The 20,278-nt window shown below is 34.5% G+C and overlaps 2 protein-coding genes across 2 annotated transcripts; both read left to right on the plus strand.

Annotated features, from left to right (window-relative positions):
- The first annotated feature begins 1,106 nt into the window (after window positions 1–1,106).
- Window positions 1,107–1,925, plus strand: LOC134694227 (uncharacterized). Its single transcript, XM_063555226.1, has one exon. The coding sequence runs from the start codon at window positions 1,107–1,109 to the stop codon at window positions 1,923–1,925; it is 819 nt and encodes a 272-aa protein (XP_063411296.1).
- Window positions 1,926–14,341: 12,416 nt separating this feature from the next.
- On the plus strand, window positions 14,342–15,413 carry LOC134695496 (uncharacterized). Its single transcript, XM_063556775.1, has one exon. The coding sequence runs from the start codon at window positions 14,562–14,564 to the stop codon at window positions 15,342–15,344; it is 783 nt and encodes a 260-aa protein (XP_063412845.1). The 5' UTR covers window positions 14,342–14,561; the 3' UTR covers window positions 15,345–15,413.
- Window positions 15,414–20,278: the final 4,865 nt, after the last annotated feature.

A 20,278-nucleotide genomic window follows, 5' to 3' on the forward strand; every position in this document is an offset into this window, starting at 1 on the left:
TTTCACCATTGCGTTGTCAGTAATTTTGACTCATTAGAATGTGTTTGAATTTTTCTTTGCATTCTTTCTATTCTATTTTGTAATCTTTTAAACGTTTTTTTTTGGATAAATATCAGATATTAACAGAGTCAATATAAGACTTACATAACAGTATATCTAACTCAACCTTAGATAAATCAACATATATAGAGTTAATGTCGGGAAATGAATTTCGTGAACAATATAAATTTGTGAAATATTTCACTTGTTTTAGAGAAATTTCTCTCGTATACAAAAACCAAAACTGTGGTTTCATATTTTGAGTTTTATTAGGTAATGTCTGTGTCTTTCATGAATTACGTAAAGGATATTACCCGATAACAGTCAACTCTGTAAAATATTGGACAGGTACGTTTTTTGTATGAGGCCTCAAAATGGACTGTTAGAGGCTTATATTTTACTTAAAACATTGTTTAACACGTCAAAAAAGTGAACAAAATGCAACCAAATAAAAAAGATTTATTGTTTTGTAAATAAACTTTCTTTATATTGGAAGATATCCTGCATGTTGCCCCTTTAACTTAAACAATAGAAAAAAAGAAAGTTATTATTGTCAACATGTATTGCTACATGTAGACTAAGACTAAGGGTATGTGTATCAGGATTTTTGAGAGCGAAAGGACTAGTTTAAATATGCTCTGCGAATACCTTTACATGCGTTTTGTGTTCCGAAATAGATAAAGACGTTGACAGTGTATTCCTAATGCAAAAACCGAAGAAAGTGTAGATTCGTGAATGTGCTCTTGCAAACTTTGGATTTAAATCAAATGTGTATTTAGATATATTCGATTTAAGTGTGGATTACAAAAAGGATATAGTTTTAGCAGCTGATAAAGACAAGTTATATATATATATCTATATATGAATATTTGAAACCAGAAAACCCAAAACCGGGCAGATTTTATCTATTACCTAAAATTCATAAGGCCAATAACCCAGGAAGACCTATAGTTTCAGCGAACGGTCATCCGACGGAAAAAATATCGGAATTTGTTGACTTCCATCTTCGTCAACATGTTGAAGACTTACCATCTCACATCAAAGATACAACCGATTATCTTAGAAAAATGCAGGCCTTAAATCCACTCCCCTTCGACACGACTCTTGTTTCCATGGATGTTACCTCCCTCTACACTAATATTCCACATGCCGATGGCATCGATGCATGCAAAGAAGTTTGGAATTCCAGACCAGTGAAATATCCACCTACTGAATGCCTGGTCAAAATGCTCACGCTGGTACTTAAGAAAAACAACTTCACTTTTGATGGAGATCATTATTTGCAAGTAAATGGAACTGCCATGGGCACCAAAATGGCTCCGTCATATGCCAACATATTTATGGGCAAATTAGAGAAACAACTCCTTGAAACTTCCATCGAAAAACCGCTTTCCTGGTTTAGATTTATAGATGATGTGGATATGAAATGGAATAAAAGCGACGAGGATTTAGACACTTTTATCACTCATGCCAACAACATACATCCAAGTATCAAATTTACTCATGAGAAGTCTAAATCCAAAATCGCCTTCCTCGATACTTCAAGTTCGCTCACAGAGGGGATCATATCTAAAGATTTATATTCTAAGCCTACTGACACTCATCAATATTTGTCCCCTAAAAGTTGCCATCCTGCTCATCTTACCAAGAGCATTCCATACAGTCAGGCACTTAGAGTCAAGCGAATATGCTCCAACACAGAAACAACTAAAAGACAACTGCGTAAACTTGAAACTCGCTTGAAGAAAAGGGGCTACAAACACAGAAATATCAAAAAAAGCTTTCAGAAAGCGGAGTCAATTCCGAGGAGTGAACTATTGGAATACAAAATTAAAAAGAAAAACAAAAGGAATCCATGTGTTCTTACTTATCACCCATCTTCGTGAGCATTGGAAATCAGTTGAAAAGAATTCCAAACTGTCCAAGATTTTCCCTGAGCCTCCAATGATAGCTTTTAGGCAACCTAGTAGTCTACGGAACCTACTAGTGCGGGCTGAAGTGTCTGATAATAGAAGTACTCCTGGAGAATGTCGTTCGTGTGGAGAAAAACGCTGCAAATGCTGTTTACAAATGCAGCATTCGTCAACATTTCACAGTAAGGCAACCGAAAATAACTATAAGATATTTTGCAATGTTACCTGCAAAAGTATGAATGTTATGTACATACTAGAATGTTCGGTTTGTGGCCTCCAATATGTTGGTGAATCAAAGCAGCCTTTCCACAAACGCATCAATGGCCATAGGAGTGATATATCTAAGAAGCCACTTCTTCCAGTCTCTCAGCACTTCAGACAGTCAGATCACAAACTTGATGACTTTAAGCGCATGAAAATTCTAGTGATTGAACAGAACATTCACTGGAGTGATGCACAGCGACAGGTTCGGGAAAGCTTTTGGATAAAGGAACTTAATGTACATCACCCAAACGGCATCAATAAGAAATACTAACAGTTTTGTTTTTCACTTATTTTTATTGTTAATATACACAGTCACGTATATTGATTTATAGAGTTTTGTTTAAATTATGATATTCAGGATTAAAATCAATCGACCAAAACTTACCTGTATTATCACCTGATCTATTTTCACACCTTATACATTATGTATCAGTATTGTTAAAACTTGTGACACAAGAAGAAGGCCATTTGTTGAGCCGTTTGTCAACACGATTTTATAACAACATTTTCGTTTAATAACACCTTATATCAGTACCGTTGTGCAAATCTTTAGACTGATATATCTATATATATATATATTATATTTCAAAATGTAGTCCCTCTCCTTTCAGTTTGTTGTTTCTTCTCGGGTTTTATTTCTAACGAGGTGAATGAAAAAAAAACAAAAAAAACAAAAACATGTGAAGACAGGTTCACGTTGGAGCAAATTGAGTGCATTGCAGTCGATTTTGTTTCAAATATATAATTTATAGGAACAATGAAGAGATAATAACGTGTAATCATTTTACATTCTTTTGTTGTCAATTGGAATTTTAAAGAAAATGTTATTGTTTACCCAAACGGTACCATCTGATAATCAATCATTTTTATCGATTATTTCGTGAAAGGTCGTGTCATCTCTTTTTTTCCGTTCATTTGTGTATTGATGTCCCTTGTGTTGTTTTATATTTAATATTAACGGTACTTTTTTTTTCTCGCGATTTCCGTTAGGGAACAAAACACTCTCTCTTACATACAACGATCACTACGAACAAAGTGTGAATCGAACACACGGTTGATTTTTTTACAGAAAACATGCAGTAACGTTTCCTTAATGCTGCTTAAGTTCCCTTAACCATCTCGTTCATTATCGAAATATTGCATTATATTCATACTCGAGCAATTATATCAGACTTAAAAAACAACAACTTGTAAATCAACGCAGAAAACCTGAAATTTTTAACAACTACTGTTGTCCCGTAGTTCATGAAGTTAGTTCTAGATTTGCACTTTTACACAGAGTGTGTTTATGTTGTATATGGTCCTTATATTGCGGCGCGATCTATCAAACGTTAGAATCATTACTGTATTGTTTTTTTTTAATTGTAGATGAACATGATGTTAGGAGGAATAAGAGCAAAACATCAGAAGTCAATTTTGATAACCAAAGACTGACGAAAATAAATCTTTTGGTAGTTGGAAGGTGACTTTAATAAAATGTTTTTTTTGTAATTGTTATTTGTTACTTGTTTCTTTCTTTTCACATGATGAAAAAAAATTGGCAAAATTGATAGAGTCTGTAATAGTTATCCCACGAGGACGCGGTGGACAGAGGGTGAACTAACACTCACACACCAAGTCCGAATGGGATAACTATTTTACATCCCAGCTGTTTTAGATCAGACGAAAATCCATTTACAATTCATAAAATATAGTTTAGAACGCCGAATAACCATTATGATATACTTTATTTCTTACTATATAATGTAAACCCTTTATGATCCCCAAACACGATGATTAGATTTGAAACCATGTCAACTACCCCACTGGCTGATCGGCCCAAGCTAGATCGCAATTTTAAAAACAAATCGCCCAACTTTTGTTGACCTACTCGCTCCACTGTTGAAAAGGTGCAAAATCAAATTGAACAATCAAATTGACAACTCACTTATTTGCGAAAAGGCTTTAAACCCAACGGAATTGCCAACTCGACCCACTTATAAAATATCTTGCCTCCTATAAGTATGTTAAATTACTGATAGTTAGTATCCAGTCGTCCTGGTGTAGTGGTATGTGTTGATATGCTAAAAGTCTTGGGTTCGAATCACAGCACAGAAACTGGATGTTTTCTACGTAAAGTTTGATAAATAGTCTTTTTCGTATGATTAATTATAAGTTTTATAGTGGATTTGATATTCCCGCCAAAATGTTACAGAACAAAGGAAAGCATACAAAACAAAGAAACTCAAGCTGGGGTGATCTGGTAGGGATGGTCCGGCTGAAATCAGCCCTGTTAGAACAAAGGAGCTAAGATGTAATTTCAGTGATTGGACTATCATTTACCTGTAAGAATCAGTTATGCTACCTTCATCTGTCCACTATTTGTAGGAAAGAGGAGGGCTTTCTTAAAAATATTGGACAACTTTAGGTAACATAATGGTTTCTTACAGGTAAATGATAGTCCAATCACTAAAATAAAGAACGGGTACAACAATAGAATGACGTCACAATAACGTTTTAATTAATGGTATGCGTTTTGTTCACTGTAAAGCATGTATAACATGTATAGTGGACAGCGAATGTTGCTAAAGGCGCTGAGTTTCTCGCGGTTAAATAACCCACATGTGTATACCTTATGGACTCAATGTTGTCTATTACTTATCTAATTTCAGTAAGATAAGTTTTGTAAATGCCACATGTGGTAAAATAACGTTAAAAACGACCTTCCATATTTTCATGTCGGGACATGTTATAGTCCTATAATCGGTTTGGGTTATTCTCATTTTTAAAAGCCGATCGGATGTTTATAATTGCTTTCATCCACTTCAGTTTATACTTAAGGAATACTTTTTGAATAGTTGTCTGATTTGCATTCTACATCTTATCTCATTTCGCTAATTTTATTTTTGATTTTAAGCGAACCTAAAGCAGTCTATGGAAGAAGCGAATCGATAAAAACGTTTCTTATAATTTCAAATCGCGATAGCATCGTATATCAACGAGTGGCATTGTGGGAAATTTCAGACGATTGTTGAACATTTGTATGAAGAAGGGAAAATTTATCGGTATAAAGAAATGACTCTTTTCTTAAACAGGGTAAAATTTAACACGACATACGTCTGCTGTATAATTTCCATGAAGTATGTAATATAATTACAAGGAAGGTGAAAAAAAATGAACTGTTGATTAAATGAAACATAATTGCACGATTTATCATTTGTAGGTGTACGCATTCAATAAATATCGTACAGCAAATCCAGTGGAATGCAATTAAGACGAATTCAATTGTTTGTTAAGCCATAATAACATATAAGTCAAAGATACTGCAATATCTTATTATATTTATGCGATATTTGTAGCGATGTGATTTTAATATAACATTTATGAATGCAATATTTTTCTAATATAACTGCGGTAGTTATCTCATATAAAATGAAAACAAAAACATGTTACAATGCATGTCAAGAAAACTGCATACATGATTCACAAACAAAGTTCATGACAGTTTAACGTTTGAGGCCAAACATTACTAACATTAAGTACATGCAACAAAATCAACGCTTACATGAAAAATCATTTCGAATATGTTGATAGTTGACAGTGTTTACAACCTGCTAAGTCCATTGTTTTCGATCATATGGTTTTACCGACTACATTTTTGTAATTCTATTTGAAGTAATGATGCAATGGCAGATTTAAAATGCGGCTACTGTGAATAGTCTACCGATCTATTAGATTCATTCAAACAATCCAATCAAATACGGATCCCAATTACACTTGATAATGATTATTCAAATTGTCAAATAAATATTCCAAACAAAGAAAAATGTACAAATGCTGATGTCCAGAACTCTGAAAATACCAATTGAGCAGCCCCAGACAACTAAACAACTTCAGATATTACGAATGAAAAATCTTGTCAAACAGAAAATGTACTTTTTATAAATGAAGGCAACAGTAGTATACCGCTGTTCAAAACTCATAAATCCTTGGACAAAAAACAAAATCAGGGTAACAAACTAAAACCGAGGGAAACGCATTAAATATAAGAGGAGAACAACGACACAACACTAAAATGCAACACACACAGAAACGAACCAAGCATCAGACAAAATCCAACGAGAATAACAAATATAACATCAAAACCAAATACATGAATTTGGATAGACAAGTACCGTGACACGTCTTACCGTAATGTGAATTTACACTCAAGAATAAGAGAAAACAAACGACGCAACGCTAACATGTAACACACACAGAAACAAACTATAATATAACAATGGCCATATTCTTGACTTGGTACAGGACATTTTTAAAGAAAAAATGGTGGGTTGAACCTGGTTTTGTGGCATGCCAAACCTCCCTCTTTTATGGCCATGTGAAATATAACATCAAAATGACAACACAACACCACAGGACTACACTATAAATAAATTGGAGAACAAAGACAAAAGTATTTAGAAGGAAACTGTTCTAGTTGGATATCAAAGACTTTTCCCATTCGCAATTCCAGATCTCTAAGCACATAATCAGCTCGCCGCGTTGACTTTTTTGAATGGTAACCGATGGTTTGAATAAGCGAACAATTTTGAGTGCAAAAAAACAATCCTTATCGCTTATTATCAATTCATTTCTTCAATGAGTACTCATAAAAGTCTTTTTTTAGAACACAAATAAATAATATGTGAATGCTTTGACGTTATAAATATATATATATAATCAAGATCATTAATGTCTATGTGTAAGTACAGAAAACTTATGTTAACACACACGAAAGAATATCTCAAAAACGTTTTGCGGGAAAATATGAATGCCTACTAAAATCCAATCGATGAGATATATCGAATCATTACAGAAAAGTGTCCACCATGCCTATTACTGCTTTATTATTAAAATAGTAGAAAAGAATGCTATGCAAATGGATGAAAATTATATATACATGTAACTGTTATATACAAAAATTAATATAAATTAATATATAACATTAAACTAGAGTAAACTGATTTGTATCACTATAAAATGATAGTTATTACTGTGAGGTTGAATTGCCTGTCATTAATTTACCATTTACGCACGAAAACAATATATCTCAGACTATTAACCTCACATTCAGGTAAAGAGATATGAGTTTTTATCTGAGACAAGTGCTTGTGATCATCCACAAGAAGTTGCGGGTATCTGGTGTTCAGTACGTCAGTAATTCAATTTTCAGAAGCCTTGTCAATAAACTTCTTCCTTTTAACAACAAACCGTATCAGTTATTTCTTGATGTTGTTACCTGGTTCACTACTAAAAATGGATGTGCAATCCGAAACAATGAAGTAGTCAGACAGTTTTGGTCGACTGGAAAGCAGTTAATTAAAGGGCAGTTTAAAATGATTATAGATATAAGAAGATGGGGTATGAGTTCGATTAAGACAACTTTCCATCGAAGTAAAATTTGTGAAAAGTAAACCATTATAGATCAAAGTACGGCCTTAAACACGGAACCTTTGCTCACACCGAACAACACGCGATATAGGATCCAAAAAATTACTTGTATTGAACTATTAAAAAAAAACCACCAACATCCAATTTGTATAAAAAAACGAGACTCAAAAGTATAGGTCAGATTTTGTCGAATCAATCTGAATGATTCATATTTGGCACAAGTTAGTTTCATTGTTACCAACAAAGAAAGTCTTCCATACGTGTGTTTGGAGAATATCGGATATATATATTGTTTCAATGCTTTTTGCATAGATGTTATAGAATTGAGAATGGAAAATGGGGAATGGGTCAAGGAGACATCAAACCGACCATAGAACAAACAACAGTAGAAGGTCACCAAAAGGTCTTCAATGCAACGAGAAATTCCCGCACCCAGAGGCGTCTTTCAGCTGGGCCCTACACAAATATGTATACTAGTTCAGTGATAATGAACGCCATACTAAACTCCAATGTATACACAAGAAACTAAAAAAAAAAGGTTTATGAGATCTCAACCACCCCCCTATACCTCTAGCTAACGTAGAAAATTAAACGCATAACAATACGCACATTAAAATTCAGTTCAAGCGATTTCCGAGTCTAATGTCAGAAGATGTAACAAAAGAAAATAAACAAAATGATAATCAAACATAAATAACAACAGGCTTCTAGCAGTTGATTAACATGCCAGCTCCAAAGCTAGACTTCAATTAAACTGATTGAAAGATTATGTCGTCATAATATGATCAAGAACCTAACCCGTGCCATGTCAACAACTGGTTTATAAACAAATGTGTTTAGTGCCGATGAAAAGACCCTCTAACCTTAAGTGAATAGAAATTAAGGCCAAAATATGGAATTTTTAATGACCTGACAACAGTATCGTACCTATATCCCTTCTTAATAAGTATATTTAAAGGTTTTGTTAGCTTTTGTGTTTGATAACTGACATTTTTGTGCTTTATAAAGAATAGTACAAATGTACCATAAAAGATTGGATGTGAAATACCTAAACGTAAAAGAAGTCTGCATGTTTAGCTATATTTACGAATGATGTCTTTGTACCGATGATAAAATTTATTAAATGTTTTGAATGTATTATGTATGTGAACAATAATTTTCATACTTAGTTATTGATTTTGATACTAAGCTATTTAATTACGAAAATGTTTATAAAACCCTTATTTGATTAGTTTTGCTTCCAAAACCAATTTAGAAATTTGAAATTTGAAATTTTTTTCAAAAACAAGTTGAATTCAAGCAATGGCCTCTGCTTATTAACATACAATACAATAACAAAAAAACACAAAAATACTGAACTCCGATGAAAATGCAAAACGGAAAGCTTCTAATCAAATGGCAAAATCAAATAATAAAACACTCCAAACAAATAGATAACAACTGTCATATTCCTTACTTGGTACAGGCAATTTCAAATTTAGAAAAAAATGGATTGAACCTGGTTTATATCGCTAAATCACTCACTTGCATGACGCATTAAATTCTATCATTTTGACAACGATGCGTACACAAAACAGACATAATCGGTAAAATTGTCAAAATATGGGTACAGCAGTCTAATACTAATACTAACAAGTACTAATATTGACAAAAAAACACTGTTATCATATTTTAAAATTATTGCATAGATATTAGAAAATAAACTCATCATAGATACTAGGACTAAATTTTGTATATACGGCAGACGCGCGTTACGTCTACAAAAGACTCATCAGTGATGCTCGAATCCAAAAAAGTTAAAGAGGCCAAATAAAGTACGAAGTTGAAGAACATTGAGGACCAAAATTCCTAAAAGTTTTGCCAAATACAGCTAAGGTTATCTATGCCTGAGGTAGAAAAGCCTTAGTATTTCAATGTATGTTTGTTGTATGTATTTATGTACATAAGAAAAACAAAACACTTCAATTTCTACATGGACATAAACTTTTGCTTTTAACTGACTTCTGAATGTATATACAGACTTAATTGATGTTTATACTTGAAAAATAAAGTTTTGATGTTTGTATTTTCTGTATTTTTTTGTTGCCGAAAACAACATTTTCTGCATGGAATGTCTGTATATTTACAATTTATATTAGACAACATCGCTATTTGATATAAGAAACGTTTTTTTTTATCGATTCGCTTCTTCCATAGACTACAAAGTAGTATTTTTATTTTTTGAAGTAAAGCATTTCTGCAAGTAATCCAACTTCTGTTACCTCTTTGTCTTTTATGTCTGGTTCACAACCATGTTGGAGTAAAACTTGAATTACGTCTAAATAGTTTTCCCATCTTGAAACAGCTAAGTGTAATGCTGTCCTACCCTGAAAGAACATAAATTACATAATTGTCTGATTAATTTTTAAAACAAAATGATTTTTTATATTTTCAACACAAATATATTATTTATATTGCCTATAACATGTATTACAATATTATACTTCTCTTTTAATGCGCCAGTGAACAATTCCTGTAAATTATTTTATGAGTGGTCAGGACATTACTAAGAATATCATAAAAACAACATAACGTAAACTATAACAATATATATTAATCAGTTATTCTATTATATCAAATTTCTAAACAGTCCATTTTGGATATCGCTTTTCTTTCATTCATAAACGTGCATAAATCCTTCATAAACGCTGTATGATTTGAAAATACAAAAAAAATCAAAATATAGTTTAACTATTATATCCCTGACACGGTATTTATAGCGGATACCATGTTTCAAAATTGAGTTTTGTTACCAGGTGTTTTACTTTCATCCAAAAATCTTTTGAAAATGAACTTATAATAATAAAAAAAAATGTGAATAATCTTCTCCTGCTTTACAAAAGAAATAATATTTACTATAATAAAATTCAGAATGGAAATGGGGAATGTATCAAAGAGACAACAACCCGACCAAAAAAAAAACAACAGCAGAAGGTCACCAACAGGTCTTCAATGTAACGAGAAATTCCCGCACCCGGAGGCGTCCTTCAGCTGGCCCCTAAACAAATATATACTAGTTCAGTGATAATGAACGCCATATTTATATACTATCTATATTTAGATATTTCCATTAAAAACAGCAATACGAATAATATACTTTAGCAGTTTCCATTCAACATTTCCATCTTGTTCTCTCTTAAAAAAAATAATATAGCACAGCTACATTTTTTATCTACTAAATTATTATATAACATTTTCTTAAAATCATTTTATGGTACAAAAATTATTCTTATCAAGAGTAATATAAAACTGTAAATTGACAGTTTAATATTACATGGGGGTTGACTTTGAATTGTCTGAGTTTTTTTTATTACATGCAAAGGTCAGTGTGGTCATCACACGATCAGGGTCAAGATTAATTACTAGTATGATTGTTTAAAGATATCTAATTCACCAATGTCTCTTTACGTGTGTTTGAATTAGCCAGCATTCTCGCCATTGAAGTGAATGCTAGCGAACGTCATTTTTGTTTTCTCAAGAAAAATGAAGATTGTTAATTTTAACAACGATGTTGTATGCTGAAACGACACAGAAAGCAGTTTTGTCAGAAGATTCTATTTGATTGTACAGACACAATTAAAATTCGAGATAACCAAAAAGAAAAATGGTAAAAGCCATCTGAAATAAATGTATAGGCACAGTATAATATATCTGGATTTGATTTATAACGTAAATATTTTCTAGATTTGTGAATTATAATTTTTGATTCATTGAGTATTTATTAAGTTTTCATTCAATTGTGCATGAGTTATGATCTTGTTATACATACTGTGAAAGTGACAAAGGTCGATAAAATTTTTGTTTCGACGATGCCAAAATACAGGTTGACCTTGCATGTGATATTATGTGGTGGTATATGACGTCCGAGTCAAAATACACTGACGCACTTTAATCCATAGCCAGATCGATATTTATTAAAGTTTGTGGTATCTAGTAAGCGGAAATGCATCAGAGAAATTAGTGTAAGATATCCGCACCATTCACGGAATACACGTGATCAATTAATGTGATAACCGAGGAATTCCGAAAGGTTAGTTTTATGGTCTTCAACTTTGAAATCGCGTAAACATATTATTTGTTTCTGTTTTAGAATTGGCAAAATTTGCTGTTTGATATCTTTGAATAGATCTGATTTGAAACACTAACAATTAATGTTTGTGTAGTTGATTGGCATTGCAGATTTTCTGTTTTGTGATTACCAACACGTTACGTATAAAATTTGGGAGGCGGGGGGAGTGTAACAAAAAAAAACATAATCGTTCGAGATTTTAGCATTTATTTAAGAACAAGTTTGCCAAAAACAAACTGATTTGTTTAAATCATTAGTTAAATATTCCATGTCCATGATGTCATTAGACAAATTGTTTTTCAGTTTACAGCCTTTGGTTGAATTTGTATCTTTAATACGTTTTGTTTCATATGTTATTATTTGTATCTTTTACATTTAGTCTAATGGTTATTTATGTATCCTTATATATATATTTACAGATCTAACATTGTTGGTTTGATGTTTAGACGAGTTGTATATATATATATATATATACAACTCGTCTAAACATCAAACCAACAATGTTAGATCTGTAAATTTGCTTTCGCAAATTTTTGGTTCTTCCCTCGCCGGGATTCGAACCCATGCTACTGTGATATCGTGACACCAAATCGCCTGCACTGCAGCCGTCCCGCTAGACCACACGACCACCTGGGCTCTAAAAAAAAAGAGCTTTTGGTGGGCATGTGTTACCTTTCCACGTCAGTTTTAATCTAGCGGCGTACTACAGTACATGATATATAAGGCATGAAGATGTTATTGTTACAGATCAGCTAAATTATCTATAGTAAAGGATCCTACAAATTAATGTAAGATATATAACAAGTCAAAAAGGGTACAGCATCACCATTAAGTAACTATAAAATGAAGAAATATCAGATATTTCGGATAACAGATATCCTTCTTCAATAATAGTACGAGGTCAAATGAATCAATGTCAATATATTCAAACTGAGAAACTTTTTCCAAATCTTGTAATTTATACAATTTAAGCGAACACAACAGACGCTAGTACAATTTTAAAATTTCCGAACACGGCGCAAAGATTACAAAGATATGCCAAATGAGAATAGTTATTTGCGATGTGAAATGGCGCAACTCTAAATTTCCAAAGGTTGTGACAGTTAAGATGTTAAAACTGCATGGAGGGCAGTCCTCAAACAAAAAAATCAAATATGTCCTAAACGATCCAAGTTGGTATAATATTTCAAATTTGACAACGGTAGGTCAATTGCAACAGAAACTACATATTTAAGCCTCCGAAACGAATAACAGTTTAAAAATGATTAGAAAAATAAGTTTTATCTGATGAGGTAAAATGATAGAGCGTGGCTGCGTAATTATACATCTATCCCGAATGAATGGAGCCCTGTAATTTAAACTGGTATTTAAAAAAAAAATCGAACTGCAAAGCCAGTACTGAAGTTGGAGTTACTGGAAACAAATGATGACAGGAAAATGAGTGACTCATTCTACGTTTTTTCATTTATGCCCTCTGGGGAAACTGTCCGTAACTTTCTTATCCAAAATCTTTCCCGAGTTACTCTGTCGACCTTAGACCAAACCTCGTTGTGGTCTTTGATTGTGATGGTAAGGTTTTTTGAGATCAGCATGTGTGTGCCCAGGTGATATCAAATGACGACTTACGGGTAGGTCGGGCTTGCAAGTGTAGTCACTTCGATGACCATTCATGCGTTTGTTGAATGGTTGCTCTGTCTCGCCAACATACTGTATGCCACATCGACACTGAAGGAGGTATACAACATTCTGGGTTTTGCAAGTTAAATTGCAAAATATTTTGTACACAGACCCAGTCGAGTGGCAAGTAAATGTTTGAGTATTTAGTATTTATTGACAAGTCAGACAACGTTACCGCATGACTTGCACCATCCTGCAATTGAACAGCTTTTATTTGAGGAGACGTCAGCTCTAACAAATAAGTCTTTTAGACTTGCTGGTCTCCGAAAAGCCAAGACAGGAGGATTGGGAAAGATCTTGGATAATTTAGGGTGTTTGGCAATAGTTTGCCAATTGGCACGGACCAAACGTGAAAGGTTAGTAAAGGCTGGATTGTATGTTAGAACAAACGGGACTATTTTGCTGCGCCTCTTCCGTTTGTACTGTAAGAGGTCATTGCGGCTGTTATTGTTAGCGCGGTCAAACCCCTTATCTATGTCCAATTTCTTATAACCTCGTTTTGTCAAAAATCCGCGAAGTTCTTGTAACCGTTTCGTGACAGCCTCCTCAGAGGAGCAAATCCGCTTTACTCTGAGAGCTTGACTGTACGGGATACTTTTTGTACAGTGTTTAGGATGACAGCTTTGGGGAGAAAGGTACTGATGTTTATCTGTGGGTTTACAATAGAGGTCTGTTGATATGACACTGTCCTTTATAGATGTGGTTGTGTCTAAGAAGAGATATTTTAGAGTCGGAAATTTCATACGTAAATTTAATTGAATGGTGGGCGTTGTTTGCATGTCTGATGAAATCATCCAGTTTTTGTTGGGATTCAATCCATTTCGTGTCAACATCATCAATGAAACGGAACCAAGACAAAGGTTTGTATAAAGATGCTGCAATAATAGAGATTATAAAAATTTCATATTTTCAATAATCTGGTCTAATTCAATCAAATATTTGTGTGGGTGTGTGGGTGTTGCAGCCTGTAGCTTATTGCCATATTCGGCATGGCCATAGAGGGCGCTCGCAGCTTGAATCAGAATTTTGGAATTCCCGTATCAGCTTGAATTAGAATTTTGGAATTCCCGAATCGGGCACTTGTTAATTTGCTGTCGACTAGAAAGCAGGTGTTACACAAATTAGTTAAACTTTTAAAAGAAAAAGAAAAGATGCCAAACAAGAGAAATGCCGTAGGATCGCCATCAAGGGCCATGGGAAAGAAGAGAAGAACGGCTAACAGGACAGGCGGACAGATAATGCAGAACGAGGAAATAACCCAAAAGAAGGACGGAGCTGGCCGGAGAAGAATTGCAAAGAAAACCCAAGGGGTCGGACACGTGGTGGCAGAAGGACCGGTGGAAACTACTGATTTTTCATCAGGTAATGAGTCGGAGGAGGATGCACGAGCGTTCACCTCTTTAAGGCACGACCCGTTACACAAAAACTTTGAAATTGCAAATAATTCCATTGATTTCACTCCTTCACAAGAATCTAGCATTCATGACACAGTGGGGGAACACGTGCCTTTTAAAATTAAGGAAAAAATTTGGGAGGGAAAGTTTATTGAGCTGCATTCTCTTTTGAGAACGCAAAAAGCAATGGAAGAGGTGGACGAGGGCGATTTGAAATTAAAAAGGGGAAAAATTTGCATTGAAAAAAGATCGTCGAGTGTTAATTTGTCCATAAATGAATGGACTTCAGCATTCATGGTTTTTATGAGTGTCTACATTGAGAAATACTGCACACGGGCACAGGAATTGTTAAAATATATGCGCGATATAAGACTAGCGGCAACGAGGTCAGAAAACTGGGCCACCTATGACGAGCAATTTAGGCTAAAAATAGAGAAGAATCCAAATTTATCTTGGGGAAATATACACGGTGAATATTGGCTATTACACATCACATCTCCCATAGTACAAAACAGCGTGTCAGTGCAATCACAGGGTTAAAGGACAAATACACAACATCCGCTAATCTGATGATTATAAATTCCTAACTGTCAGTATTAATTATAAGCCGATTCAACTATTATTCTCTGTGGAGCTATTGATTTGACATATTTAGAATTGACATCAAATGGTTTAATTGAAAATGAAAAAAATGGTCTACCCTACGTAACCAGGCTTTATTTAAAAAGGTTATTATAATATGGCCTTTATTGCTACAGTGCGATACTGGCATGTTGCACCCTTGAATGTGGGTGCAATAATAGAACAGAACAGAAAAAGAGTGATTTAGTGGCCAACAAAATCTTTGTTACGGAAAAGAGGGGTAAAGCTATATTACATGAGAACATTAGGGTAAGTGAAGTGTCTTTATACAAAACAAATGGAACTTATTTGTCACAAACTGGAAATCAGTTTTTTCTTGAATAATATACAAGGGTTTGTGTAGGGGGGAGTCGGTCCTACGCACAACATAATCAACTTTTCCTTAGAGTCAATAAAGAAAATTTTGTGGAGGTGAGAACCCATGTCAGATTTGGAAGCTGACTTGGGCTCTCATGTGGCGGTCCAGGGAGACTGGTAGTGATTGGGGGATTATTTCACTCGGCCCTTGCTCTGGGCCTGACAAGTTATAAAATTTGCAGGTTTGGAAAATGTGGTTAGTGGTAACGGTGTGGTCTACAGATGGGTGACTCTGGGACCTCCTCCACCTCATCTCATAGAGGGGAGGCCTACACCTGCCAACAGGTGGGGCGCTAACTGGAGCATTGGTAATACGAGTGTTTTCCCCGGTCACTCCCCATGGTAGGTGGTGGTGTAACCGTGTTTAACTACCAGGGGTTTTATGACACTATGTCAACATAGGTCAGCTGATAGCCATTGTGTGTAGGTAATCAGTAGTCACCCTGGCGCCTCAACAAAATATCATAGAATACTCTGTAGCCAAAGTATTGCCAAAAAGTAAAAAATGTATATTCTAGTCATGAAAATGTAAATACAAGTTGGTGTAATAAAATGTATGTTTAATTCAAAGGATTGTTTTTGTATAAGTTGTATATGAATTACAGAGGATGGAACCTCTACACAAATGAGTATAATATACAGAAAGTCTTTAGTTAGTATTTGGTATTTGTGAATTATAATTCACAACAGAAAAAGGGAGACAACTCTTGATTAAGTTTTAATATGTTTAGAAAATACGTCAACAACTCTGGATCGTTGTTTTTCATCTCATTGTTATTCGTTCAGTATTGAAATAGGGTCTTCATATATGAGTATTGCAATTAATAGAGATTATAAAAATTTCATATTTTCAATAATCTGGTTTAATTCAATCAAATATTTGTGTGGGTGTGTGGATGTTGCAGCCTGTAGCTTATTGCCATATTCGGCATGGCCATAGAGGGCGCTCGCAGCTTGAATCAGAATTTTGGAATTCCCGTATCAGCTTGAATTAGAATTTTGGAATTCCCGAATCGGGCACTTGTTAATTTGCTGTCACTAGAAAGCAGGTGTTACACAAATTAGTTAAACTTTTAAAACCCGCCCGCCCTCCCTATGAGAATAGTTGCTGCTGTTTTTGTTTTATATTTTCAGGCATCTGTTTGCTGTATTTGATTGGCATATTATGGTTACCAGTATCCAAGCAGAACCTTCATAGTATTGGACCAATACAGGATAATTTCGAATAAACTTGCGTTTCTATGAATTGGACATTTCCGTTATTAAGCACTTTATTAACATATTATGGACTATTGTGATTTGAGCATCCAGCATTAATTTTAGTTTTTATTAATTAACAATTATATTAATTGGAACAAAAACATGACATTTTAAAAAAATCAATTATCTTCTTTTATCCTAAGGCGCAGAGTCAATTTTGAATGGGGGGAGGTCCAGGGAGACTGGTAGTGATTGGGGGATTATTTCACTCGGCCCTTGCTCTGGGCCTGACAAGTTATAAAATTTGCAGGTTTGGAAAATGTGGTTAGTGGTAACGGTGTGGTCTACAGATGGGTGACTCTGGGACCTCCTCCACCTCATCTCATAGAGGGGAGGCCTACACCTGCCAACAGGTGGGGCGCTAACTGGAGCATTGGTAATACGAGTGTTTTCCCCGGTCACTCCCCATGGTAGGTGGTGGTGTAACCGTGTTTAACTACCAGGGGTTTTATGACACTATGTCAACATAGGTCAGCTGATAGCCATTGTGTGTAGGTAATCAGTAGTCACCCTGGCGCCTCAACAAAATATCATAGAATACTCTGTAGCCAAAGTATTGCCAAAAAGTAAAAAATGTATATTCTAGTCATGAAAATGTAAATACAAGTTGGTGTAATAAAATGTATGTTTAATTCAAAGGATTGTTTTTGTATAAGTTGTATATGAATTACAGAGGATGGAACCTCTACACAAATGAGTATAATATACAGAAAGTCTTTAGTTAGTATTTGGTATTTGTGAATTATAATTCACAACAGAAAAAGGGAGACAACTCTTGATTAAGTTTTAATATGTTTAGAAAATACGTCAACAACTCTGGATCGTTGTTTTTCATCTCATTGTTATTCGTTCAGTATTGAAATAGGGTCTTCATATATGAGTATTGCAATTAATTTGTTTTTCTTATTTGCCCATGAAAATATTGGCGTAAGACGGTGCCATTTTCGTCCCCATCGCTGTCCCGTTTATTTGAAGGTAATGATCACCGTTAAAGGTGAAATTGTTGCATTTCAGGACCAGAGTTAGCAACTGGACTTAATATTCAGTAGGTGGTTCTATAATGTTGCGAGAGTCCCATATTTCCCTACAAGATTGTATGCCGTCATCATGAGGTATGTTGGTATACAATGAGGTGACATCTAAAGTAACAAGGAGGGTTTCCGGAGGAAGAGGGTTCATGGATTCCATTTTACGAAGATAATCTGTAGTGTCTTGAATGTGGGAAGGAAGATTTTCTACATTATATCTTAGATTAAAATCGACGAATTCCGAGATTTTCTCAGTGGGATGGCCGTTTGCCGATACAATGGGTCTACCAGGGTTGTTTACCTTGTGTATTTTGGGAAGAAGATACAATCGACCAGGCTTGGCATTCTCTGGTTTTAAATAACCAATTGTATCCTCATCTATGTGACCGTCATGGTACATGGTTTGTAACGTGGTGATACTTTTGGAACTAAACTCGGAAGTTGGGTCATAGTCTAGCTTCTTATAAAATCTCTCATCAGAGAGCTGACGCACTGCTTCCGCGATGTAGTTAGCTTTGTCCATTATCACAACGGCACTGCCCTTGTCTGCTGGTTTTATAACAATATCATCTCGGTTTCTCAGCGATTGTATGGCTTTTTTCTCGTCAGGAGAGGTGCTATAAAATGACGAGTACTTGTTATAAACGAGTCTAAATTGAAAACTAGGTTCAAACCTATGATTGCGTTGGATAAAAACCGCAATTTTTATACGTGTGCATGTAAAACAAATTTCGTTTTAGAAGGATCTAAATACAGCATAAACAACATTTTCCAAAAGACCAAAAATGTGAAAAAGTATATTTAAACAAAACGCATTTGACTAACAGGTCGAACAACTGATGTTCTTTAGCGCCATTGGCGATTGCCAAATACAATTGATCACAAGATGTAACAAAACGGATCTTAATATAAATAATATACTAAACTGAAAACAAATTACTTGTGGCCACGATGTTATGTCACAAACATAAGTTGTCAATATTTTTTTAGTACACCAGATCCGGATTTCGACAATAAATGTCTATTCAGTGATGTTAGGTATCGAAACGGTATTTGGAAGGCCATATAAAAAGTACCCTCATTTTTAGATAAACTATATATATATATATATATATATAAACGCCTAAAAAGTGTACATAACAACACCAATAACACAAAAAGGAACTATAAATGTAATTATTTTTCCCGAGCCACCTGTACTGGCTTTCCGCAGGCCCAAAAGCCTTAAAGACTTGCTGGTGAGAGCTGAGTTATGCTCTCAAGCAGGCTCTTCGTCAGTGGGCTCTTGTAAGGGTTGTGGAAACAAACGATGTCTGACTTGCAAACAAATACTGGATACCCAGACTTTTAACAGTCACTCCACTGGTACAGAATACACCATATTTTGCAATGTTAATTGCAAGACTACAAATGTTGTGTATCTCCTACAGTGTAAATGTGGTAAACAGTATGTTGGCGAGTCAGAACAGGCGTTTCACAAACGAATGAACGGTCATCGTAGCGACTACCAATGCAAGCCAGACCTCCCTCTTAGTCGACATTTGAGATCCCCTGGCCACACTAAGGCAGATCTCAATCGACTGACCATTACTATCATTGACCACAACTCTGCTTGGTCTAGGGAGGATAGACTTACTCTGGAAAGATTTTGGATAAGAAAATTAACAACTTTGGCACCAAATGGGATAAATGAAAAGATGTAATTCGACACCATGCAGTGCTTCACATCTGGGTTATATTACTTATTATTACAGTCCCCGTTTTTATTTCTATCCTTACTCATTTCTAAAATATATCTGTTGAATATAACAATCTAAATTGCTTAATTTTTTTTAGGGATGTATAAGTACCAAGCCACGTCCAACTATTTTACTTTAGTCAAAATTTGTTATTTTTTTTAAACGGCCGTTTGTTTTAAACATCGCAGACTCTAATGTAACTACACTACAGTTGTTAAATCTGAAATATTGAGAAATTTAGACCGTTCAGTGCTGTTTATTTAGAAATAAGACCGTTCAATGCTGTTTATTTGGAATTCTTATTGACGCAATCTTTCTTGTAACATCATAATTATCGACACTGTTAAAGCTTTAGAATTGTGCTAGTTCATATCGCATATTATTATTTTTATTTAAAACATTTATTTGAACTCTCTGATGTAATTAGTCATATAACCTATTTCATATT

Source organism: Mytilus trossulus, chromosome 13 (genome assembly GCF_036588685.1).
Source record: "Mytilus trossulus isolate FHL-02 chromosome 13, PNRI_Mtr1.1.1.hap1, whole genome shotgun sequence".
NCBI classification, from domain to species: domain Eukaryota; kingdom Metazoa; phylum Mollusca; class Bivalvia; order Mytilida; family Mytilidae; genus Mytilus; species Mytilus trossulus.

Coding starts and splice junctions, on each gene's coding strand:
- LOC134695496 (XM_063556775.1), top strand. CDS start 14,562: ATGCCAAACAAGAGAAATGCCGTAGGATCGCCATCAAGGGCCATGGGA.
- LOC134694227 (XM_063555226.1), top strand. CDS start 1,107: ATGCAGGCCTTAAATCCACTCCCCTTCGACACGACTCTTGTTTCCATG.